Source organism: Capricornis sumatraensis, chromosome 2 (genome assembly GCF_032405125.1).
Source record: "Capricornis sumatraensis isolate serow.1 chromosome 2, serow.2, whole genome shotgun sequence".
NCBI lineage: Eukaryota > Metazoa > Chordata > Mammalia > Artiodactyla > Bovidae > Capricornis > Capricornis sumatraensis.
This window is the reverse complement of record NC_091070.1, coordinates 51,268,831-51,296,299: the sequence shown is the minus strand read 5'-3', so window position 1 is coordinate 51,296,299 and position 27,469 is coordinate 51,268,831. Positions and strand designations below refer to the sequence as shown.

Here is a 27,469-nt window from a genome sequence, read left to right as displayed (position 1 = left end):
GTCTCTTTTCACAGCCTTTGTTTTAAAGTCTATTTTATCGGAAATGAGTATTGCCACTCCTGCTTTCTTTTGGTCTCTATTTGCATGGTATACCTTTTTCCAGCCCTTCACTTTCAGTCTGTATGTGTCCCTTGTTTTGAGGTGGGTCTCTTGTAAGCAGCATATAGAGGGGTCTTGTTTTTGTATCCATTCGGCCAGTCTTTGTCTTTTGGTTGGGGCATTCAACCCATTTACGTTTAAGGTAATTATTGATAAGTATGATCCTGTTACCATTTACTTTATTGTTTTGGGTTCGGGTTTATACACCCTTTTTGTGTTTCCTGTCTAGAGAATATCCTTTAGAATTTGTTGGAGAGCTGGTTTGGTGGTGCTGAATTCTCTCAGCTTTTGCTCGTCTGTAAAGCTTTTGATTTCTCCTTCGTATTTGAATGAGATCCTTGCTGGGTACAGTAATCTGGGCTGTAGGTTATTTTCCTTCATCACTTTAAGTATGTCTTGCCATTCCCTCCTGGCCTGAAGAGTTTCTATTGAAAGATCAGCTGTTATCCTTATGGGAATCCCCTTGTGTGTTGTTATTTGTTTTTCCCTTGCTGCTTTTAATATTTGTTCTTTGTGCTTGATCTTTGTTAATTTGATTAATATGTGTCTTGGGGTGTTTCGCCTTGGGTTTATCCTATTTGGAACTCTCCATGTTTCTTGGACTTGGGTGATTATTTCCTTCCCCATTTTAGGGAAGTTTTCAGCTATTATCTCCTCAAGGATTTTCTCATGGTCTTTCTTTTTGTCTTCTTCTTCTGGGATTCCTATAATTCGAATGTTGGAGCGTTTCATATCGTCCTGGAGGTTTCTGAGATTGTCCTCATTTCTTTTAATTCGTTTTTCTTGTTTCCTCTCTGATTCATTTATTTCTACCATTCTATCTTCTATTTCACTAATCCTATCTTCTGCCTCCGTTATTCTGCTATTTGTTGCTTCCAGAGTGTTTCTGATCTCATTTATTGCGTTATTCATTATATTTTGACTCTTTTTTAATTTCTTCTAGGTCCTTGTTAAACCTTACTTGCATCTTCTCAATCCTTGTCTCTAGGCTATTTATCTGTGATTCCATTTTGATTTCAAGATTTTGGATCATTTTCACCATCAATATTCGGAATTCTTTCTCAGGTAGATTCCCTACCTCTTCCTTTTTGTTTGGTTTGGTGGGCAACCCTCCTGTTCCTTTACCTGCTGAGTATTCCTCTGTCTCTTCATCTTGATTATATTGCTGCATTTGGGGTGGCCTTTTTATATTCTGGTAATTTGTGGAGTTCTCTGTATTATGGAGCTTCCTCACTGTGGGTGGGGTTGTATCAGTGGCTTGTCTAGGTTTCCTGGTTAGGGAGGCTTGTGTTGGAGTTCTGGTGGATGGAGCTGGGTTTCTTCTCTATGGAGTGCAGTGGAGTGATCAGTAATGGGTTATGAGACGTTAAAGGTTTTGGAGTAACTTTGAGCTGCCTGTATACTGCAGTTCAGGAGTGTGTTCCTGTGTTGCTGGAGAATTTGTGTGGTATGTCTTGTTCTGGAACTTGTTGGTCCTTGGGTGGAGCTTGGTTTCAGTGTAGGTATGGAGGCATTTGATGAGCTCCTATTGCTTAATGTTCCCTGAATTCAGGAGTTCTCTGATGTTTTCAGGCTTTGGACTTAAGCCTCCTGCTTCTGGTTTTCAGTTTTATTTTTACAGTAGCCTCTAGACTTCTCCTTCTATATAGCACTGATGATAAAACATCTAGGTTAAAGATGAAAAGTTTCTCCACATTGAGGGACACCCAGAGAGGTTCACTGTTTTTGAAGACAATGGTCTGCTTTTCTGGTTGCCTGATGTCCTCTGCCAGCCTACAGAAGTTGTTTTGTGGAGTTTGCTCAGTGTTGAAATGTTCTTTTGAGGAATTTGTGAGGGAGAAAGTGGTCTTCACATCCTATTCCTCCGCCATCTTAGGACCACCCCCAGCTCTACATTTCTTTACCTCTCCTTTCTTCTTTTTGGATTAAACTTCCCCCTTTTACTAATCCAGAAGTTACCTACTATGTTTTCTATTCTTTCCATGGTTACTCTAAAGTAGCATTATCCATCAGCACATGCTATAATAATGGAAATATTCTAAATCTTTGTTGGCCAGTAAGATATCCACTAGTCACAGGTGGCTACTGAGCAATTTAAAGTGTGTCTAGTGAAACATAGGAAGTAAATATTTAATTAAATTTAACTAGCCATATTTGGCTACTATATTGGGTAGAGAAGTTATAAGAACTATAATATCGACCCATAATCATATCAAACTTAGAACTTAATATTCTCTTCTTGATCAACTAATTCTAGGGCCTTAGAAAACTTTACCCTTCTCCCAGCTTATGTTATTATTTCTGCATATGCTAATGTTTTTAAACTGTAAAAGATGATGTTATTATTTAATATAGTCAACAATGATTTACATTTATCATGTTATTTTCTCGCCACTCACTCTTCCATCTGGGATCACTTTCTCTCTTTTCAAAATCCTTGTTCAAAATTTCCATAAATAATGGTCTACTGGCAGCAAACTATCTTAATTCAATTAATCTAAAAATGACTTTAGGGACTTCCCTGGTAGTTCAGTGGCTAAGACTGCAACTCAACACAGGGAGCCCAGGTTAGATCCCTGGTCAGGGAACTAGATCCCACATGCAGAGACATTACTTTGTGAACAAAGGTCTGTCTAGTCAAGCATATGGTTTTTCCAGTGGTCATGTGTGGATGTGAGAGTTGGACTGTGAAGAAAGCTGAGTGCTGCAGAATTGATGCTTTTGAACTGTGGTGTTAGAGAAGACTCTTGAGAGTCCCTTGGACTGCAAGGAAATCCAACCAGTTCATTCTAAAGGAGATCAGCCTCGGGATTTCTTTGGAAAGAATGATGCTAAAGCTGAAACTCCAGTACTTTGGCCACCTCATGAGAAGAGTTGACTCATTGGAAAAGACTCTGATGTTGGGAGAGATTGGGGGCAGGAGGACAAGGGGACGACAAAGGATGAGATGGCTGTATGGCATCACTGACTTGATGGACGTGAGTCTGAGTGAACTCCGGGAGTTGGTGATGGACAGGGAGGCCTGGTGTGCTGCAATTTATGGGGTCGCAAAGAGTCAGACATGACTGAGCGACTGAACTGAACTGATGCTCCAACTAAAGATCCCACATCTAAGACTTGGCACAGACAAATAAATAAATAAATATTTTTTAAAAAGATGAAGCCAATCTTACAAATGATTTTATTTCTCTCCATTGCTGAGAGATAATTTTTCTGGGAACAGGAAATAGGCTAGCATTTGTCTTCTTTCAGTACACTGAATGTATGATTTTCACTATCATCTGGCTTTCAAAGTTGCACTTCAAGAATTAATTACCAATAATGGAGAAATACCTTCTCAGTGGCTGAATTAGTGTCCACCTGGGGCAGTGACCGAGAGCACCAAGCTGAAACGGCGCAGGAGCGGCCAAGACGAGCTACCCCATGCCCGAGGTCAGGGGCGGTGGTCGAGATGAGCTAGCACACGCCCAAGGCTGGGGCGGCAGCTGAGAGGAGATACCCCTCGTCCAAGGTAAGGAGCAGCAGCTGCGCTTTGCTGGAGCAGCCATGAAGAGATACCCCACGTCCAAGGTAAGAGAAACCCAAGTAAGAGGGTAGGTGTTGTGAGAGGGCATTAGAGGGCAGACACACTGAAACCATAATCACAGAAAACTAGCCAATCTGATCACATGGACCACAGTCTGTCTAAATGAAACTAAGCCATGCTGTGTGGGGCCACCCAAGACAGCCAGGTCATGGTGGAGAGGTCTGACAGAATGCAATCCATTGGAGAAGGGAATGGCAAACCACTTCAGTATTCTTGCCTTGAGAACCCCATGAAAAGTATGAAAGGGTAAAAAGATAGGACACTGAAAGATGAACTCCCCAGGTCGGCAGGTGTCCAATATGCTACTGGAGATCAGTGGAGAAATAACTCCAGAGAGAATGAAGGGATGGAGCCAAAGCAAAAACAATACCCAGTTGTGGACGTGACTGATAACAGAAGCAAGGTCTGAAGCTGTACAGAGCAATATTGGATAGGAAACTGGAATGTTAGGTCCATGAATCAAGGCAAATTGGAAATGGTCAAACAGGAGATGGCAAGAGTGAATGACGACATTCTAGGTATCAGCAACTAAAATGAACTGGAATGGGTGAATTTAACTCAGATGACCATTATATCTACTACCGTGGGCAGGAATCCCTTCAAAGAAATGGAGAAGCCATGATGGTCAACAAAAGAGTCCAAAATGCAGTACCTGGATGCAATCTCAAAAATGACAGAATCATCTCTGTTCATTTCCAAGGCAAACCATTCAGTATCACAGTAATCCAAGCCTATGCCCCAACCAATAATGCTGAAGAAGCTTAAGTTGAACAGTTCTATGAAGACCTACAAGACCTTTTAGAACTAACACCCAAAAAAGATGTCCTTTTCATTATAAGGAACTGGAATACAAAAGTAGGAAGTCAAGAAATGCCTGGAGTAACAGGCAAATTTGGCCTTGGAGTACGAAATGAAGCAGGGCAAAGGCTAATAGAGTTTTGCCAAGAGAACACACTGGTCATAGCAAACACCCTCTTCCAACAACACAAGAGAAGACTCTACACATGGACATCACCATATGGTCAACACCAAAATCAGACTGATTTTATTCTTTGCAGCCAAAGATGGAGAAGCTCTATACAGTCAGCAAAAACAAGATCGGGAGCTGACTGTGGCTCAGATCATGAACTCCTTATTGCCAAATTCAGACTGAAATTGAAGAAAGTAGGGAAAACCACTAGACCATTCAAATTCAATCCAATCCCTTACGATTATACAGTAGAAGTGAGAAACAGATTCAAGGGACTAGATCTGATAGAGTGCCTGATGAACAATAGACGGAGGTTCGTGACATTGTACAGGAGACAGGGAGCAAGATCATCCCCAAGAAAAAGAAATGCAAAAAAGCAAAATGGCTGTCTGAGGAGGCCTTTCAAATAACTGTGAAAAGAAGAGAAGAGAAAAGGAAAGATATTCCCATTTTAATGCAGAGTTCCAAAGAACAGCAAGGAGAGGTAAGAAAGCCTTCCTCAGCGATCAATGCAAAGAAATAGAGGAAAACAACAGTATGGGAAAGACTAGAGATCTCTTCAAGAAAATTAAATATACCAAGGGAACATTTCATGCAAAGATGGGCTCAATAAAGGACAGAAATGGTACGGACCTAACAGATGCAAAAGATATTAAGAACAGGTGGCAAGAATACACAGAAGAACTGTACAAAAAAGAGCTTCACGACCCAGATAATCATGATGGTGTGATCACTTACCTAAGTGGGCCTTAGGAAGCATCACTACGAACAAAGCTAGTGGAGGTGATGGAATTCCAGTTGAGCTGTTTCAAATCCTGAAAGATGATGCTCTGAAAGGGCTGCACTCAATATCCCAGCAAATTTGGAAAACTCAGCAGTGGTCACAGGACTGGAAAAGGTCAGTTTTCACTCCAATCCCAAAGAAAGGCAATGCCAAAGAATGCTCAAACTACCGCACAATTGCACTCATCTCACACGCTAGGAAAGGAATGCTCAAAATTCTCCAAGCCAGGCTTCAGTAATACGTGAACCGTGAACTTCCAGATGTTCAAGCTGGTTTCAGAAAAGGCAGACAAACCAGAGATCAAATTGCCAACATCCACTGGAGCATCGAAAAAGCAAGAGAGTTCCAGAAAAACATCTATTTCTGCTTTATTGACTATGCCCAAGCCTTTGACTGTGTGGATCACAATAAACTGTGGAAAATTCTGAGAGAGATGGGAATACCAGATCACCTGACCTGCCTCTTGAGAAATCTGTATGCAGGTCAGGGAGCAACAGTTAAAACTGCATGGAACAACAGACTGGTTCCAAATAGGAAAAGGAGTTCATCAAGGCTGTGTATTGTCACCCTGCTTATTTAACTTATATGCAGAGTACATCATGAGAAACGCTGAGCTGGAGGAAACACAAGCTGGAATCAAGATTGCCAGGAGAAATATCAATAACCTCAGATAGGCAGATGACACCATCCTTATGTCACAAAGTGAAGAGGAACTAAAAAGCCTCTTGATGAAAGTGAAATAGGAGAGTGAAAAAGTTGGCTTAAAGCTCAACATTCAGAAAACAAAGGTAATGGCATATGGTCCCAACACTCCATGAGAAATAGATGAGGAAACAGTGGAAACAGTGAAAGACTTTATTTTGAGGGGATCCAAAATCACTGCAGATGGTGACTGCAGCCATGAAATTAAAAGACGCTTACACCCTGGAAGGAAAGTTATGACCAACCTCGCCAGCATATTAAAAAACAGAGACATTACTTTGCCAACAAAGGTCCATCTAGACAAGGCTGTTGTTTTTCCTGTGGTCATGTATGGATGTGAGACTTGGACTGTGAAGAAAGCTGAGTGCCGAAGAATTGATGCTTTTGAAGCGTGGTGTTGGAGAAGACTCTTGAGAGTCTCTTGGACTGCAGGAGGTCCAACCAGTCCATCCTAAAGGAGATCAGTCCTGGGTGTTCATTGGAAGGCCTGATGCTAAAGCTGAAACTCCAGTACTTTGGCCACCTCATGTGAAGAGTTGACTCACTGGAAAAGACCCTGATGCTGGGAGGGATTAGGGGCTGGAGGAGAAGGGGACGACAGAGGATGAGATGGCTGGATGGCATCACCGACTCCATGGACATGAGTTTGAGTGAACTCTGGGAGTTGGTGACGGACAGGGAGGCCTGGCGTGCTGCAATTCATGGGGTCGCAAAGAGTCGGACACGGCTGAATGCCTGAACTGAACCATCCAGAAAATCACATTTATTTGCAAGATAATTATTTGCAGGACACATGTTCAAAGAATACAAAGAATCAGCCAGTGTGAAGAGATATTTCATAGAAGCCTATGGATTTTAAGCTTTTGCCTTGTTCTTTTTTCTTTCTCAGCATTAGAGTCCTTCAGTCATGAAACAAGTAAGTAAAAATAGATAAAAAGCACAACTCTCAGGCCCAAGAGTTTGAAAACCACTGTGCAGACCAGAAAAATCTGATGAACAATTTGTATCCTACATTAGAGTATACTTTTCTTTAAGCATATGAATTCAACTCTTTGCCAGACAATATGCAGCTACACATACAGTCAGAGGGATGATCTAAATCCTAATTCCTTAGGCCATAAGTTCATTTTCCTCAAGAATCTAGGCTACCTGGCATTGCCATTTGCCAGGACACAATATGATTTACCTTGGAGGAATCAGATGCTGGACATGTTTATACTTTTCAGTGATGTTCTCAAGAGTCAGAGTGCCAAAATCAATAAACAGATGTCTGCCTACTGCAAGCCTTTCACTGCTCAGAAATACCAGTTACTTTTACCAAAGGACAGGGATGAAGAAACATTACCAAATCTTTGCTATATGATCTCTCTGTCTCTGTAGGTAATGCATACATGAATGTTCATTTCATCAGTTAATATTTACTGAGAATCTACCATGTGCCAGGCACTCTTCTTAACAATAAGAGCCTAGCCTTCACAAAACATACACTTTACTGGGAGATGACAGTTAATCAAGTAAATAAACAATTCTAGATAATGACTTGGGAAAAGTAAGGTGACTAATTTCAATAAGGGAAGCCTCTCTAATAAGATGATATTTGATCTAAGACCTGAATAATGAGGAGACCAGAAATGGAAAGATCTGGGAGAACAATGTGTTAGGGCAGGAAAACAGTGTTCCACAGTGGGCAATCAGCTAGTACGAAAACCTGAGCTAGAAATGAGCTCTGTATATCTCAAAAACAGCAAGGCAGCTGGTGGTGTTGGAGGGCAGTAAAAAGGTGACAGAATTATATAAGAAGTGAAGTTGGACGTGAAGCAGAGTTTAGATTATGCAGTGTATCATAAAAATTCTAATAAAGATTTTATATCTTATTATAAAAAATGAAATAATGCCATCTGCACAACATGGATGAACCCAGAGATTGCCATATTAAGTGAAGTAAGTCAGATAGAAACAGATATATTATATCACTTATACATGGAATCTAAAAAAAATGGTGCAAATTGACTTATTTACAAAACAGAAAGAGAGTCACAGATGTAGGAAACAAACTTATGATTACCAGAGCTGGAAGGGGAAGGAGGGATAAATTGGGAGACTGAGAGACTGACATATGTACACTACTTTATATAAATAAATTAGTAATAAGGGCCTGCTGTATAGTATAAAGAACTCTACTCAGTACTCTATAATGGCCTATATGGGAAAAGAATCTAACAAGGAGCAGATACAATATAACTGACTACACTTCCCTGTAAACCTGAAACTAAGACTGTAAATCAACTATACTCTAATGAAACTTGAAAAAAAAAAAAAGATTTTGTATCTTATTCTAGTTACAGGGGAGGCTTCTGATGAAAGGAGTAGGGTTCAGGGATAAAGGGGAGGGTTTATTTCACAAAAATCATTCTGAGTGCCAAGACAATTCACTGTGGGGAAGAATAATCTTTTCAACAAATGAGACTGAGACAACTGAATATCCACATGCAAAAGAATAATGTTGGATTCCTTCCCCAAACCACATACACAAATCAACTCAAAATGTATCAAACTCCTAAATGTAAGTACTAAAAGTATATACTTTATATATTATAAATATAGAAAAAACTCTTAGAACCCAGTAACAAAAAGACAAATAGCCCAATTAAAAATGGCCAAGAGATTTGCAGATATTTCTCTAAAGATATACAAATGGCTAATAAGCACATGGAAAGATAATCAACAACATTAGTCATTAGAGAAATGCACAATGAGATACAACTTTACCCCTACTAGGATGGCTACAATCAAAAACATAGACAATAACAGGTGTTGGTGAGGATGTGCACTCAGCTCTGTAGTTGGCCTCTAACTCCATGAAATTATAGTCAGAAGTCTTGAGCAGATTCAGCAGTCTAGAGGACTGTGCTCTTAACCTCACAATGTGGCTAATTCCATGTAAAAGCACAAAAATATAAATATCAGAAAATGTAAACCTAGATTCCTTTGCCAAATTAATAAATTTTTACTATATTTGTGTTCATATAATTTAAGATTTTGTACTTACCTGAGGGTCCACTAACCATCCATGATACAAAGGAATATCAAGAAGATCAAATACTATGCATTCTGGTGTATATTCAAACACTCGAACACCAGTGAATTTTACATTTACATCCAAGCCTGTCTGTAGTTTGTGCAATACTGCCATAGCATCACTCATATTCTGAAAATAGAAAGGGGAAGAGAAAAAATGAGAAAAACAACAACAAAAAAAGATATTTAAATACAGGCACATTTACTACAAATTTTTCACTTTATCCAATTTATTCATCCTTTCCATTTTTATTATTAAGTACCTGCTATGTTTAAGGGGCTTCCCTGGTGGCTCAGATGGTAAAGAGTCTGCCCGCAGTGTGGGAGACCCAGGTTTGATTCCTGGTTTGACTACACCAAAGCCTTTGACTATGTGGATCACAACAAACTGAAAATTTCTTAAAGAGATGAGAATACCAGACCACCTTACCTGCCTCCTGAGAGATCTGTATGCAGGTCAAGAAGAAACAGTTAGAAATGCACATGGAATAACAGATTGATTCCAAATTGGCAAAGGAATACGTCAAGGATGTATATTGCCATCCTGTTTGTTGAACTCACATCCAGAGTACATCATGCGAAATGCAGGGCTGGATGAAGCACAAGCTGGAATCAAGATTGCCAGGAGAAATATCAAAACCCTAAAATATGCAGATGACACCACCCTTATGGCAGAAAGTGAAGAACTAAAGAGCCTCTTGACAAAAGTGAAAGAGGAGAGGGAAAAAGTTGGCTTAAAACTCAACATTCAAAAAACTAAGATCATGGGTTCACAGCAAATAGATGGGAAACAATGGCAACAGTGAGAGACTTTATTTCCTTGGGCTTCAAAATCACTGCAGACGGTGACTGCAGCCATGAAATTAAAAGACGCTTGCTCCTTGGAAGAAAAGCTATGACCAACCTAGACAGCATATTAAAAAGCAGAGATGTTACTTTGCCGACAAAGGTCAGTGTAGCCAAAGCTATGGTTTTTCCAGTAGTCATGTATGGATGTGAGAGTTGGACTATAAAGAAAGTTGAGAGCTGAAGAGTTGATGCTTTTGAACTGTGGTGTTGGAGAAGACTCTTGAGAGTCCCTTGGACTGCAAGGAGATCAAACCAGTCCATCCTAAAGGAAATCAGTCCTGAATCTTCATTGGAAGGACTGATACTGAAGCTGAAACTCCAATACTTTGGTCACCTGATATGAGGGGCTGACTCATTTGAAAAGACCCTGATTCTGGGAAATATTGAAGGCAGGAGGAGAAGAGGACTACAGAAGATGAGATGGTTGGATGGTATCACCAACTGGATGGACATGAGTTTGAGTAAGCTCCGGGAGTTGGTGATGGACAGGGAAGCCTGGCATGCTACAGTCCATGGGGTTGCAAAGAGTTGGACAGGACTGAGCGATTGCACTGAACTATGTTACAGGCATTAAATATGAGTTCTAAAGATAAAACAGTGGATAAAACAAAGTTCTTAATCTCATGGAATTAACATTCTACTATGAGAGAAAAATACATAAATTATAATATAAAGTTAAGTATTAGTAAGAAAAATTGGATAGGATAAAGATATACAGAGTGAGAGCGGAGAGGGATCTATGTTTAGACCAGGAAGTTCAAAGACAAAAGTTTCTAGTCAAAGAGAAAGTCCTCTCCCACTTCCAGGTATATTCCTAAAAGAATCAAAAGCACCATCTTAAAGAGATGGGTGTACACCTATATTCACTGCAGCATTATTCACAACAGCCAAGAGGTGCACGTAGCTCAAATGTCCATTAGCAGATAAATGGATAAAGGAAACATGTTTTATATATATATATACACACATACAATGGAATATTATTCAGCCTTTAACAAAAAAGGAAATTTTATTACATGTTACAACATGGATGAAACTTGAGGACATTATGCTGAGTGAAATAAGCCACTGCAAAGAACAAATATTATGTGACTCCACTTAGATGAGATATCTAGAGTAGTCAAAATCATGGAAATAGAAAGTAGACTGGTAGTTGTCAGGGGCTGGAGGGAGATCTGGGGAGCTGTTCAATTAGTATAGAATTTTAGTTTTACAAGATGAAACTACTTTAGAGATCTGTTACACAAGCATATAAATACAGTTAACACTACACTTAATGGTTAAGAGAAAAAAATGGTTAAGAGAGTAAATTTTTTATTTTTTTAACCACAATTTAAATGAAAGAAAGAATAAGAAATCAGCTATCAAGCCATGAACAGACATGGAAGAAATCTAAATGTACATTACAAAGTTAAACAAGCCAATATGAAATGTATTGTATGATTCCACATGACACAAAACAATGGGAAAAGGCAAAATGATGGAGACAGTAAAAAGCTCAGTGGAGGAGGGAGGGATGTAGTGGCAAAGCACTGAGGATTTTTAGGGCAGAGAAACTATTCTGTATGATACTATAATGGTGATACACGGCATTATATATTTGTCAAAACCCAAAGAATGTATGGGAAGATCCCCTGGAGAAGGGAACAGCTACCCACTCCAATATTCTGGCCTGGAGAATTCCATGGACCATATAGTCCACTGGGGTTGTAAAGAGTCGGACATGACTGAGACACTTTCAAAGAATGTATAAACACCAAGATTGAACCCTAATGTAAACTATGGACTTTGGGTAATAATTCTGTATCAGTGTAAACGGTGCGAGATGAAGTCTGTGAAAAAGAGGTTCAATCACAAAGGCTTATTGGTCAAACAAGGGTCATTCTGTCCACACCAGGTTTCTCATTAAACATGGTCATGTAAGTGTGTAATGAAGACTATTTAAAAACATGTTTTTCTAAACATTTTAATATATTAAATATGGACATAAGTATAGAGGGTATATTTGATGGAACAAATAAAATTCAATATAGAAAATTTGAAAAAGTTTTACCAGTTAACTTACAAAATTCTATCGTAAGAGACTACACAGACTAAAAACAGAAATTAATCAAATGTTTTCAATTTATGAGTGAGAAATTTACAACAGGATAGCACTATGGAGTTTTTGTTTTGTTTTCAGTTTCACCTCTAACAATTGTAATACCCTGAAACACTTATTTTCTCAGTCTTCCCTAAAGTTAAACCTTTGAAAACAATCAGCTCACATTCTTTTCCTTTCAGTATTTTAAAACTTTTCCTAAAACCATAACAATGATGAATGTGGGAAAATATGAATGAATATGAACCACTGTAGGATTGTAGTTTTACTACTACTGATTTTTTCTGCTATTTGTTAAATTCTTGGTTGCCAATCACCCAATTTTCTTCAAGGGGGAGTATAATTTCAAGTTTACACCTATATATATCTTCTACATTTTAAACAGATTATATAATATTAAAATCACTAAACTAATAGAACTAATAATCTCCATAAAGAATAAAACTGATATAAATAAGTCTAAACAAAGAATTTGAAAGAGTATTTTGCCATTTTGTTCCTAAATTCATATTATGATAATTAACATAAAATATAAATTAGGGAAGGGTGCTTATAAAACGATTACTACTTCTTTAAGCCAATAGTTCAACTGCTTCTTAGAATTTTTCTTCAAGTAGTTAACGTGGTGAAATTTTAAATTTAAACATAAGATATATTTTAAAAATGTATTTGCAGTCATATAAAAATCTGTCATAAACACACAGTATTTTGTGTTGTCATCATTAAGCAAAACTGGAAAAAATACTCTGTTTATATTGCAACTTCTGGTAAGGATTTTAAATTAGGAAGACTGAAGTTCTGCACTGGTCTTTTTAAAATCTAGGCTTGAACATTTCTGCTCACACAAAAGTATACAAAAAGATTATTGTTACATCATACCTGTGGAGCATTAAATACCAGCTTAGACTCGATTTTATCAGCTTGGTACTAACCCTGATCCTGGGAAAGATTGAGGGCAGGAGAAGGGGACAACAGAGGATAAGATGGTTGGATGGCATCATCAACTCAATGGACATGGGTTTGGGTGGACTCTGGGAGTTGGTGATGGACAGGGAGACCTGGCGTGCTGCGGTTCACGGAGTCACAAAGAGTCGGACACGACTGAGCGACTGAACTGAACTGAACATACTATTCCCAAAACGAATGGTAATTCAATCACAATACCTTATAAACAGTTTTAGAGCTTATTTTAAACACGGTACTTTTTGTCTGACATGTTGATAAGAAATGCAAGTGGCTGTCAGTGTTTGTTTCAACTTTGAAACAAAACTTCCAGTCATTTTTCAAGAGTCCAGATCATCTTAATGGAAGCACATCCTGAGACTGCAAGACAAGACTTGAAACAAAGTGCTAGTATCATTTGCAAATACTTTGCACTCAAGATTTTCTCAAGTCTGTGCAACAGAAATGAACTGAATTTTGAGGTTGATATGAAACTGCAACTATGATCTATAATTTCTAATTTCAAGTTTTTGTATTAATTACAATAGCCTTACTGATTTCAATAAGAACTGATACAGATTTGATAAATGATATATATTCACTGGCTTTATAAATTGAAGGTTAACATAAGATTTCATTTGAAAACAAGTTTCTACTGTGAAAAATGTTTGGAAATCCTTGCTTTAAGTTACAAATTCCAATAGAACTGAAATGACTTAGTATACCTATTTGGCTTTAACTACAGATTTCCTGGAGGAGAGCATGGCACCCCACCCCAGTATTCTTGCCTGGAGACTCCCATGGGCAGAGGAGCCTGGCAGGTTATAGTCCATGGGGTTGCACAGAGTCAGATACAACTGAGGTGACTTAACACACACAGAGACTTCCTACCTTACACAGTGATTCAATGTAACATACTAGCTTTTCAATCTTATTAGGACTAGATTATCTAACATTCAAACTCAGGAAATTTTGCAATATTGAAATGAGTTTTCTTTTTGCTATCTGGACACTGGTGAAAGTATGTAATAAGGGTTACTTTGAAAGTAAACATAAAGGTTCCAATGATATGTTTCTTCCCTAGCTGATACATCTTCCACTGCAAGAACCTGTGTTCTTCTTGCCTTCTACTGTCAAACAAAGAAAGCATACTGAAGAAAATGAAGCTCTGCTTGCTTACTTCCAGCTCCAGTAATTTTGAGGCTAGTGGTCCCCTCATGTATTACAGAATAGTATCTCCAAAGAACATGCCAAACAATGTAAACACATTCAAACAAAAGTTCCAATGATATGTTTCTTCCTTGGCTGATACTTCTTCCACTGCAATAACCTGTGTTCTTGCCTTCTATTGTCAAACAAAGGAAGAATACTGAAGAAAATGAAGCTCTTCTTGCTTTCTTCCAGCTCCAATAATATTGAGCCCAGTGGTCCCCACCTATATTACAGAAATAGTATCTCAAAAGAATGTGCCAAACAATGTAAATACACTGAAACTATGAAATAGCAGATTTAGTCCTAATGGCATACCCTAGAGATCATTTGCTGAACAATTTCCAAAATATAACTTAATTGTAAAATATAAACAAATGAGGGAAGATGAATAATAAATTCACTTGAGAGTCAATTTTTTCAAGGAAAATACTAGGTTATGATTCTTCATAGGTGTGTAGAATGGTATCCATGTTTCATTCTTCACGTTATATGGTTTAGTCACTAAGTCGTGTTCAACTTTTGTAACCCCACGGACTGTATATAGGTTCACATAAGAGAGATCAGCAAAGTATGGCCTGTGGGTCAAATATGGCTGTGGGCTGAAAATGGTTTTTACATTTTTAAAAGGGCATAAAAAAAAAGAAAACAAAGAATATGCCTGAAAAGCCATTGATAGAGACCAATAAATATATGCATAAGGGCAAATTACCTATTTTAACATAACAAAAATTGGGTCTGTTACCTGCTCATAGTTTAAACGCTGAATTTCTGAAATTTCTTTTGGCTTTGTATCAAGCATGTAATCTCCTGTAAAAAGAAATTGTAAAGTTGCCTTTTAAAAAATCACTTTTTTTCTAATTACAAAAGTAATGTATTGAAATTATAAACTGTAACAATAAGTAACATAAAAAAGAGCCCCCGCCCAATTCTATTCAGAGAAAATCATCAGAGAAAATCAATGTTAACTATTAGCTAAGATCTCATATTTTTTTCAGTGTACATCCTATATTTTAAATTTATTTTTCTTCCTTCATGAGCATCTTTCCACATCACTACAATAAAACTCTAAAAGGCTTTACAAAGTTTCACAGATATCAGCAATATAATTGTTACCCCAATACCTTTCCAAGAATGGGAGTTATCAGTCTTCTGAATGTTGCTTTTGTTAGAAGTAAACAAAAACTTTTTTGAATTTAGAAATTGATATATTAGTGACTGCCAGTAGGGAGAGGGAAAGGAGAAAGGCACAAAAGTGGTATGGAATTGAGATACAAAGTACTATGTATAAAACAGATAAGCAACAAGGATATATTGTATAGCACAGGGAATTATAGCCACTATTGTATAATTTTAAATGGAGTATAATCTGTAAAGATACCAAATCACTAGGCTGTGCACCTGAAACTAATATTGTAAACCAACTATTCACTCCTCCAAATTTATATCTTTTTATACATGTATTTTTATTTGGTATCACCTTTTTAATATATAAATGACTTTTAGTATATGTGACACTTTTTAAATATATGTAGCATCATTTTAATATACGTAGTATGTTTTGATCTATGTTTTGCTTTTTAAAATATATATTAGTTATATATACTTTTCTTCAAATTGCCTGCCTATACACCAAAATCACTGCAGATGGTGACTGCAGCCATGAAATTAAAAGACACTTACGCCTTGGAAGGAAAGTTATGACCAACCTAGATAGCATATTCAAAAGCAGAGACATTACTTCGCCAACAAAGGTCCATCTAGTCAAGGCTATGGTTTTTCCAGTAGTCATGTATGGATGTGAGAGTTGGACTGTGAAGAAAGCAGAGCGCCAAAGAATTAATGCTTTTGAACTGTGGTGTTAGAGAAGACTCTTGAGAGTCCCTTGGACTGCACGGAGATCCAACCAGTCCATTCTGAAGGAGATCAGTCCTGGAATTTCTTTGGAGGGAATGATGCTGAAGCTGAAACTCCAGTACTTTGGCCACCTCATGCGAAGAGTTGACTCACTGGAAAAGACTCTGATGCTGGGAGAGATTGGGGCAGAAGGAGAAGGGGACAACAGAGGATGAGATGGCTGGATGGCATCACTGACTCGATGGACGTGAGTCTGAGTGAACTCCGGGAGTTGGTGATGGACAGGGAGGCCTGGCATGCTGTGATTCATGGAGTTGCAAAGAGTCGGACACGACTGAACGACTGAACTGAACTGAACTGAACTGTTGAACTATTAAAGCTCTTTTTCAATTAGAGAAATGAGAACATTTCCTGTTAAATGTGTGGTAAATTATTTTTTCCCCATATTGGCTTCTGACTTTATGACGGTGCTTTTTTGCCTATTTTTCACCACATAGAAATATTTAATTTGAATATAGTCATATTCTTCTATTACAGCTTCTGAGCTTATTGTTATGTTTAGAAAGATTTTCACCTCTTCAGAGTATATGAACATTCATATATACTTTCTTCGTGTAATTTTATGTTTACCAGGCAATAGGGTCCATCAAAGAGGCTGCCTCCCTTAGTGAGGCCATTCTTCTCTTGTCAAAATCTTTTCTGACTTCAGGAAAAGAGAAGTTGCTTATCTGAGTCTTTCCCAACAATTATTACACTCTTAACACCTAAGCTTTAATCTATGATAGCATACCTAGGGTCATTTAGTATTGAATTATATAATATTCTGCATCCTGACCCTGCTAAAATGTTAGAAAAACACCCATTACAGTGTTTTATCAGGATAATTACAGAACTTAAATGAAATATAGGATCAAAGTATAGCAAATATTTTCTTTTTTTAAGTTTAAGTCTTTCATTATCTGGAATTAATTTTTATATAAACAGGGATATAACCAGCTTCTCACTCAGCCTCCCAAACCACTAACAAGTTGATAAATTGCTTTTATATAACTTTTACTTTCAAATTCAAAATAAACTTCCAAAGACTGTAGCAAGTACTCTTTCAATCTCTCCAATTTTGATAATCAAAGAATTCCTATAAACATCAATATATTATTATCTGTGGGTTTATTTAGAATTTTAAGACAGCAGGATCTAACTAATAACAATTTTATTCCACCATAGGTAAAGGAACTTCAAAAATACTAAATTCATTCATTCACAGAAATATATAAGCAAGTATATTTAACAAATATTTTTGAAACCTTACTATAACTGGCATACTGTATATGTACATGTTGAGATTTTAATATAGCACTTAACTGAAAACTACATTGAGTAAATTTTATACATTATTTACTCAAATAATTGAGACCATATTTGCTATACTTTGATCCTATATTTCATTTAAGTTCTGTAATTATCCTGATAAAACACTGTAATGGGTGTTTTTCTAACATTTTAGCAGGGTCAGGATGCAGAATATTATATAATTCAATACTAAATGACCCTAGGTATGCTATCATAGATTAAAGCTTAGGTGTTAAGAGTGTAATAATTGTTGGGAAAGACTCAGATAAGCAACTTCTCTTTTCCTGAAGTCAGAAAAGATTTTGACAAGAGAAGAATGGCCTCACTAAGGGAGGCAGCCTCTTTGATGGACCCTACTGCCTGGTATTCATACCTCTGTATAATCCCCTTCTCTTGACTGTGGACTGGACTCACTTCCAGTGAATAAAATACAACAGAATTAATGAAATATCACTACAAAATTGGAAAAGAAAATACTGTGTCTTTCATCATGGTGCTCTTTCACTGCTCACTCTGAAAAATGCCACGTGTCATGTTCTGGGTGGCCTTATGGGAGAGGCCATGGCAAGCAACTGAAGGGGGCCTCTGGCCACAGTCAATGAGAAACTGAGGACCTCAGTCCAACGACCTGTGAGGAACTGAATCCTGTCAACAACCAAGTAAGTAAGCTTAGAAGCAGATCCTCCTCAGCTGGGCCTGGAGATAAGACTGCAGCCCCAACTGACACACTGACTGCAACGGTATAAGAGACCTTAAACGAGAGTCACTCAGCCACATTCAGATTCCCGACCCACAGGTACTTTGTGACAATAAATGTTCATTGTTCAAAGCAACTAACTTTTGAGGTGATATGTTATGTAGTAACAGACATCTATATTTTTAGGAAAGTTTATAATAGAGAATTAGATATTTTTAAAAGACTGATTTTGAGTTTTTAAGGGAATATCCTTCAGTTTTAGATATCTAAAAAAATCACCTCTTAAGAATGCCGTTTTGTCTAGCTTATCTAGCCTTTATTTCAAAATTGATCAACAACACTATTTCAATCAAAAAGTGTTTATTAATAGTTTATCCCGTGTTCAGCAACAGGTTAAAACAAATAACCTGTTTGGAAATGATTGTTTCTCTTAAAAAACTAATAATCTGGTAGGGTAAAGAACATACAGAAAACAGAATATGATAATAATAAGGTATATATAATATACTGTAAACTGTAATAAATGCCTTAAGTATCACACGATTTTGAAAAGAGATATTGAGATAGCCTGTAGCACTTAGAAATATCCTTTGGAGAAGGTAGTATCTAAAGCAAAACTTGCCAAGGCAGTGAGGAGAAAAGCATTCTTTGAGGGAGAAAGAATGATGGAAAAAGTATGTATAAGAAACATCATGCCCTATGGACAGCTTATAAGGAGGTTTATACATAAACTCTGGCGGCTCATATGGTAAAGCGTCTGCCTGCGATGCCTGGGTTCGATCCCTGGGTTGGGAAGATCCCCTGGAGAAGGAAATGGCAATCCACTCCAGTACTCTTGCCTGGAAAATCCCATGGACGAAGGAGCCTGGTAGGTTAGTGCCCATGGGGTCGCAAAGAGTCAGACATGACTGAGTGACTTCACTTCATATATAAGATTGGAGAAGGCAATGGCAACCCACTGCAGTACTCTCGCTTGGAAAATCCCATGAGCCTAGTAGGCTGCAGTCCATGGGGTCGCTAAGAGTTGGACACGACGGAGCAACTTCACTTTCACTTTTTACTTTCATGCATTGAAGAAGGAAATGGCAACCCACTCCAGTATTCTTGCCTGGAGAATCCCAGGGAGGGGGGCACCTGGTGGGCTGCCGTCTATGGGGTCGCACAGAGTTGGACACGACTGAAGCAACTTAGCAGCAATAGCAGCATACATAAGATTTATGTTGCAGAGTGGTGGGAAATATGGCTGGATGGGTAACCTTGATCAGATTATAGGAAATCATAAATAACACATTGATACGTTTGGTTGCTTGTGAAGATCTTAAGGGATCTTTATGTTTCTAAGTTGATAAGTGAAGGATGAAATTAGTGCTTTAAGAAGATAACATTCGTAAACAGGCCAATTTGGATCGTAGAAAAAAACAAAAGAGCTTGCAATAAACCACACTCCAAAGTACCAGCATACAGAGAGAAAAGAATTTCAAAGAAGGAATCCCTAAGACTTTTCTGCTGCTGCTGCTGCTAAGTCGCTTCAGTCGTGCCCGACTCTGTGCGACCCCATAGACAGCAGCCCACCAGGCTCCCCCATCCCTGGGATTCTCCAGGAAAGAACACTGGAGTGGGTTGCCATTTCCTTCTCCAATGCATAAAAGTGAAAAGTGAAAGGGAAGTCGGTCAGTCGTGTCCGACTCTTAGCAACCCCATGGACTGCAGCCTACCAGGCTCCTCCACCCATGGGATTTTCCAGTCAAGAGGGAGTGAGTTGCCATTGCCTTCTCTGAAGACTTTGCTACTAATAGGATATTCCAGACAAACAGATATCAAGAAGCAAAAATGTGACGGTTCCATTAGGCCGAAAACAGAAGACAGGGTTTGTCAGTAGGGAACCTATCCCATGTTAAGCACCTGGAAAAAAGGAGACACAATTAACTGTAGGCAAAATTCAGTTCAGTTCAGTTTAGTTACTCAGTCATGTCCGCCTCTTGGCAGACAAAATTTTGTAGGCAAAATTAAAATGCTTCAATATTGCTTTTATAGTATTTATGTTCAAAATATAAATTATCTTTTAAGAGAGCGAGGGATTGACTTGTTTAGCTTTTGTTGTTGTTCTTCTCTGTTATCTGCTTAATAGAGAGAACTTTGTGTGGTGGGCAAGATTTTTAAAACACACACACATACACACAGTATATATGGGGCAATGCACAGGTGGGAGCTGGCAGTGCAGAGAGGAGACACTGGTCTGCAGCAACAGCTTCTGCTACTAGTCCTTGGGGCACTCACCCCTGTTCTCAAGCAATCATTGTCAATGACAAAGTGACTGAAGTTATAGTTGTATTAAATTAATGCTAATAATTTGGATATTTTATTTTATTTAGGGCTGCTCGGGTAATGTCAGCCCTTAACCAAGCATATGTGCTTTTTTCCTTTTTTTTCTTTCTTTGTGGATACAGCTGTAAAATATTTGGATATAGGAAACATTGTGTTATTCTTGCAGCCTTGATATTCAGGGTGGATTGTAAAATATAAATTTTTGTGAGATTTCAAAGATTAATTTGATAACATCATTTACAGATTTAAAAGATGTGGTTATCACAAGTCTTTTGAGGGGGAAAAACTACTGCATAAAATAACTAACTTGAAATAAATATTTCACAGCAGTTTGAAAAAAAAAGATAAATTATCTTTTAAAAAGTCAGACAGCACCACCATCCCACCAACTATTTTCCTTACTATAATACGGTGCTAATCTCACGATCATACAAACTACAAAAATCATACTATACATTTGAAACAGGAGGGAAGGGGACAGGGCACAACCTCTGAAAGAATGACAAAGTCTGAGGACACAACATAAACTGATTAGAACCAAATGGGTCCAAGATGGCAGACAAGTCAACTTGGACTAGACCTTGATCCTCAGTCTCAGTGTACATTCACTGTAAAATCAACAAGCTAAATGACACACCTAGAGGCACCACAACAGTTTCAAGGGCCGACCAAAAAGTAGACAGTGGCCCAATTTCTGAAAATCTCCACCCCTTTCCCAAAATAGCTGGAATAATCCTCCCACTTAATAGCCTGTGAAATTATCCAGCCTCCAAAACCTAACCACACCACATTTCAAGACCACACTCTCTCTGTTCGAAGGCCCATGATGTTGTCTGTGGCATGTGCTTTTCCCAAAGTTACTCCTGCCTTCTGACATGGCCTACACTCTGTCTGTGTATTGTGTTTCTAAGTAAATCCACTTCTTACCTATCACTTTGTCTCTCACTGAATTCTTTCTGCTACGAGACATCAAGAACCCGAGCTTCCATTACATCCCGAAACCAGCTCTGTGATCTCAGTTGGAAGACCGGGTTTTGGCTGGGTTCAAGTTCTGGCCACATGGGTTAGAGTCCCAAGCAGGGTTTTGGCCAGGTTTGAGTCCTAAACTGGGTTTTGGCCAGGTTTGAGTCCCAGCCACGTGGGTTCAAGTCCCAATCTGAGATGAACAGTGTCACATTCTAGTTTGTGTTGTGCTTCTTTACCTTATCTTTCTAACCATTTTCTGCCTTTCACCTACACGTCTTTCCCACTTTATTTTATTCGATCTCCCAGTACTTCCTAGGTATCCAAGCTTTCATGTTTCTTTCTTGAGGCCAAAGTTCTCCAACAATCCATGTCCAAGCTTGGCCCTGCTCTTGTTATTATTCAGTCGTGTACGACTCTTTGCAACCCCATGGACTGCAGCATGCTAGGCTTCCCTGTCCTTCATCATCTCCCAGAGCTTGCTCAAACTCATGTCCATTGAGTCAGTGATGCCATCCAACCATCCTGTCATCCTTTTATCCTCCTGCCTTCAATATTTCCCAGCATCAGGGTCTTTTCTAATGAGTCAGTTCTTTGCATCAGGTGGCCAAAGTATTGGAGTTTAAGCTTTAGCATCAGTCCTTCCAATGAATATTCAGGACTGATTTCCTTTAGGATGGATGAGTTGGATCTCCCTGCAGTCACAGGGACTCTCAAGAATCTTCTCCAACACCATAGTTTCAAGGCATCAATTCTTCGATCCTCAGCCTTCTTTATGGTCCAACTCTCACATCCATATATGACTACAGAGTGGAAAAACCACAGCATTGACTATATGGACCTTTGTTGACAAAGTGTTGTTTATGCTTTTTAATAAGCTGTCTAGATTTGTCATAGCTTTTCCTTCCAAATTTCAAGGTCCTGTTCTAGAAATTTCCAAATTAAAATTCGTACCTCTTCTAATCTTTAACAATCAAAATTCCCATTCCCCATGGTTCCTTATGTGGGTACAGGAAAGTCTTCAATGTTTTCTTTTACCATATTTCTACTAGTGCTTGCTTATTAATGCAAAATGTTTCTGGTTCCTCCAGAGAACTTCAGTCATCTCAAGAGAACAAAATCCAAATAGCTTAGAAAACTAAACAGTTAGTTCTGGCAGAAATGGCCTTGAATAAATTTTATTTTTGGCAAGGCAGAGTTTCCAGAATCTCTCTTCTCACATCACTCTTGCTCACTTCTCCCCCACCTCCCATTAGGATCATATTACTTTCATGCTATCCCTAGTAGATGAGTACCCTCACCCAGGACTTCCAAACCTCTTCACCTACCCCAGATCTAAATATTTCTTCAACAAGTTTTCTTTTCCCTATAATCAAAAAAAATCTCTATGTCCTGCTTCTTTAGGACTTTTTAAAACATAGCAGTTGGATAAATTTAAAATACCAAGATGTACTAATTATTTTCTTTCCAAGAAAAATACCATGTTAACATTTTCTCAGTAGAGTACATTTGTGCAGTCACCTGACTGTATTGTTGACAACTCCAAACAATGTGTCCATAGTACATGATCAGTAAATATTTGCTGGATAAGAAAAAAGAAAAAGGAAGATAGAGACAAGTAGTACAAATTTAAAATATACACCTGAGTGGTAGAAAGGGAGAAGAGATATACTTTTGAGAATACTAGCCTTTCAGCATTTAAAAAATAATACTAGAAGGTGCCCAGGTAGAGAGCACACATTATTTAACCTTTCTGAGCTTTGGTTACCTCATCTGTAAAATCAAGAGGTACTATAATTTATGATGCTTTTATTGCTACTTCAGTCTTATCTTTTCCTACATCCATTCATATGCCTTCTGCCTCTGCTCACAGGTCTCTGCCATTACAACTGCATTCTTTAGCTATAGGAACCAACAGCAAAAGAGCTTATTTTGTCCCAGAAGACAGAAGCGAAAAAGGCAAGTAGACTGATGGTAATAACAGCAGGAGCAGGTTAGGTAAACAGTATCAGTCTATGGTAGCACAGAGAGCAGAGCCAGGATGAAATAAGAAGCTGTGGAGATGTATCACAGTTTAGGTTAGCACTGTCCAATGGAAATATAATGTAAGCCATATGCAACCTCAAATTTTTAGTAGCTACATTTTTAAAAAGTAAAAAGAAATAGGTAAAAATTAAAAAATAAAATTATTTGGCTGTGCTGGGTTTTAGTTGTAGCACTTGAGATCTTTGATCTTTGTTGTGGCATACAGGATCTTTAGTTGTGGCATGTGGGATCTAATTCCCTGACCAGGAATCGAACCATGGCCCCCTATATTGGGAGTGCAGAGTCTTAGTCAGTGAGCCACCAGGAAGTCCCAGAATTAGGTAAAAGTAATTTTAATAATATATTTTATTTAGTGTAGTATATTAAAAATATTATCATTTAAACACATAATCATTATAAAAATTACTGATATGTTACATTCTTTTTTGAGCTAAATCTTTCAAATCCAGTATATATTTTATACTTACAGAAAATCTCAATTCACTCTGGCAATATTTCCAAGTGCTTAAAAGCTACCTGTGGCCAGTGGCTACTATGCCAGGTGGTGTAGGTTTAGGTGATTATAGTCATGATATGAGAACAAAGAAAGTAGGAGAAATAGTGGTTGGATATGGAAAAAATGGATAGGAAACTCGGCTCAAAAATATATGTTTTCTATATATATTAGGCATTCAAAAATCTATTGATATTTGACCACATCTGAACTGCTATTACTATTTCCTAATTGGTCTCAACCAGACAATCCTAAAAACTACACTTAACATGTTGTTTACTCCTCTTGAACTAAAATACATGAAGCAACCTACCATAGTAAACAACTTCTCTGCCTGGCTTCCAAAACTCCTCAGTTTAGCTGTAGCCTACTAATCCAATCTCCAATCCAACTTTCTGTAACATGCAGAGTTACCAACCACAGTCAAATTGTACTCAAATCACCCTTCTTCCAAATATATCTTACAGGGTTTCCCTGGTGGCTCAGTGGTAAAGAATTTGCCAATGTGGGAGACAGGGGTTCGATTCCATGCCTCGGAACTACTAAGCCTGTGCTACTGAGGCCATGTGCCACAACTACTGAAGCTTGCATGCCCCAGAACCTATGCTCCACAAGAGAAGCCACTGCAGTGAGAAGCCCACACACCACAACTAGAGAATAGCCTCCACTCACCACAACTAGAGAAAACCCTGCATAGCAACAAAGACACAACACAGCCCCAACCCCCAAAATAAATAAAATTAAGGGAAAAAAAATGCCTTACATTTTTTTACCTTGAGCTTGAGCTTAAAATAGTTTACACCTAGCCCTAAAACAATCTTTCTCTTTTACAAGGGATCTAAGTATACCACCTTCTTTACAAGGATTCTAAGTATACCATGAAACCCAAGATAAGTCACATGTTCTCTACTAAACCTTTTCCTACTTTTCACCTACTTCTCATACCCATCTATAGATAAACTTCTCAAAAGTTATCTGCATTTGAGTCTTCACTTACTTATCTCTTAGATGCTCCTCAACTCACCATTTCATTTTATCCCATCACTCTACTGACATTGTTTCTGTGAAGGTTACAATAACTTCTATATTGTCAAATTATGTAGAAAATATTCTCCAGTATTCAATACTCTCTTATTCTCCCTCCTAGCACTCTTCTCTTCTTGGCTTCACTGAATCACCCTCTTCTGGCTTTTCTCCTCTCTTAGTGGCTACTTCTTCCCTTACCATTCTGTCCTCTAACCTATATATTTCAGTAGGGGCGATGTTGCCCCCTCAAGAGGGCAAAAACTGATTCTGGGAGCATAGGGGCAAAAATATCTTAGATATTATAAGCGCTTGTGGCCTTCAAAGGGCCATAGAGCATGAAGAGACACACAGTATGTCTGTGGTATTAAAATTTCCTGTAGTGATTAGGACAAAGATGTCTACAAAGGCTCCTTATGGGGGCAATACTGAAAAAAAAGGTTGAGAAACACTGTTCTACACAATTTGGGCATGCTGGGAAACTTCAGGAGACAATCCTGCACCCACTTCTCTCTTTATTCTTTCTCTCTTAATGATCTCATCTGTTTCCACAGATTTAAATATAATCTTTATACCTGTATGTGCTCATTCGCTCAGTCATGTCCAACACTTTGTGACCCCATGGACTGTAGCCCACTAGGCTCCTCTGTCATGAAATTTTCCAGGCAAGAATACTGGAGTGAGATGCCATTTCCTTCTCCAGGGGATCTTCCCATCTATGACTTCTAAATTCCTATTTTGAATTTCAACGTCCTCTGGAACTCATGGTCTCTCAACAAAGCTACTAAATGTTTTTTCTTACTGTTTCCTTCGCCTTCTGCCTAAGTGAAATTTGGCTCTGCCTTGATGACACTGCAGCCCTTTCAAGTGATAGCTCCTTTCTTGCTTATACTTCTTTACCAGTGAGTCTGCTGGTGGCAGATATCTACTTGTTCCTTATGATCATTCTTTCCCCCCATCCTCCCTAAAACTCAGTTTTAAAACCCATGCCATGATATACTACTACCCATTATTCACCCACCTGGTTATAGTTCTCTACGAACTTTTAGGTCAATCTCTCTCATTCCTAGCTCACTGTCTCTCTCTGATACAAATCCTGCCGTAATTTTTGATAATTTTAATGCTCATACAGATGACCCACCTAATATTCTGGCCTTTCTGTTCCTTGACCTCTTTTCCAACAAAAATCATATATTTCACCTTATGTCAGAAACTCATTCCCTATGATCATACAATTTTGTTACTACCAGGTTCCAAAAATTCTTTGACTGTATTAGGGCCTACAATCCACTAAATCTGTCACATTTTCCTTCAATGTATTTATATCTGCATCTCCTCTTCGTGCAACTTAAATATTATGGCTCATTATTATATCACAGGTATATCTACACATAACTTCAATTCCCTAGACTCTTTCTTCAACATACTCACTTGGCAAAAACCCAGCTCTGGTTAAACCCTGCTCCTCCATGATTCAGGCCTATACTCATGCAGCAGAATGTGACTACAGAAACCAAACCACCAATGCTGGCTGGCCTCACTAACCCCAGGGTAAAACCCAGCAATCATTGCATCTCCTCATTCACTCTCCCACTTGTCTAAGCAACTATTTTATACCTTCCTTCTCATCTTCAATAACTCCTCCTTCATTCTCACTCTCAGCTGATGACCTGATTTCCCATTTATTGAGAAAATAAAAGTACTTAAAAGACCTTCTATAAGCTACCATACCCACATCTACCCATCTACCTGTATCTTTAAAAAATTTTTTGTATCTATTTACTTTTGGCTGCGCTGAGTCTTTGTTGCTGCCTGTGGGCTTTCTTCAGCTGCAGTAAGCGAGGGCTACTCTCCAGTTGCAGTGTGTGGGCATCTCATTGTGATGGCTTTTCTTGTTGTAGAGCACAGGCCCTAGAGCATTCAGGCTTCAGTAGCTGTGGTGTAGGAAGGTCAGTAGTTGTGGCACACATGCTCTGTGGCATGTGGGATCCTCCCAGGCCATGGAACAAATCCATGTCCCCTGCATTGGCAGGCATATTCTTAACCACTAGACCACTAAGGAATTCCAACCTGCACCTACTTTTAACAGTCTATCTTCCCTTCTATTGCTAAGGATGAACTATCTGTATACCTAAGACTAATTCTTCATTTATCTAAAGTATATTTTTCAATTCCTTTCTTCCAATTTTCTCTTGTTAAAACCAGCTTTATTGAAACATAACTCACATACCATACAATTAACCCATTTAGTGTGTACAGTTCAATGTTTTTGAACTATATTAACAGGATTGTGAAATTATCATCATGATCTAATTCTGGAACATTTTGGTCCCCCCAAAAGAAGTTCTATACCCTTTAGCAGTCAATCTCTATTTCCCCCCTATACTCCCCAGTC

General features: G+C 38.3%; 1 protein-coding gene across 3 annotated transcripts in view; it reads right to left on the bottom strand.

Moving 5' to 3' along the window:
• MINDY2 (MINDY lysine 48 deubiquitinase 2) overlaps positions 1 to 27,469 on the bottom strand; it is an 80,686-nt gene that overhangs the window by 31,957 nt on the left and 21,260 nt on the right. For all 3 annotated transcript variants that reach the window (XM_068965486.1, XM_068965488.1, XM_068965487.1), the window contains exons 3-4: positions 15,066 to 15,130; positions 9,191 to 9,349 (exon numbers count right to left, since the gene is read on the bottom strand). In XM_068965486.1, coding sequence (XP_068821587.1) covers positions 9,191 to 9,349; positions 15,066 to 15,130 — 224 coding nt within the window. The remainder of the gene's footprint in view (positions 1 to 9,190; positions 9,350 to 15,065; positions 15,131 to 27,469) is intronic.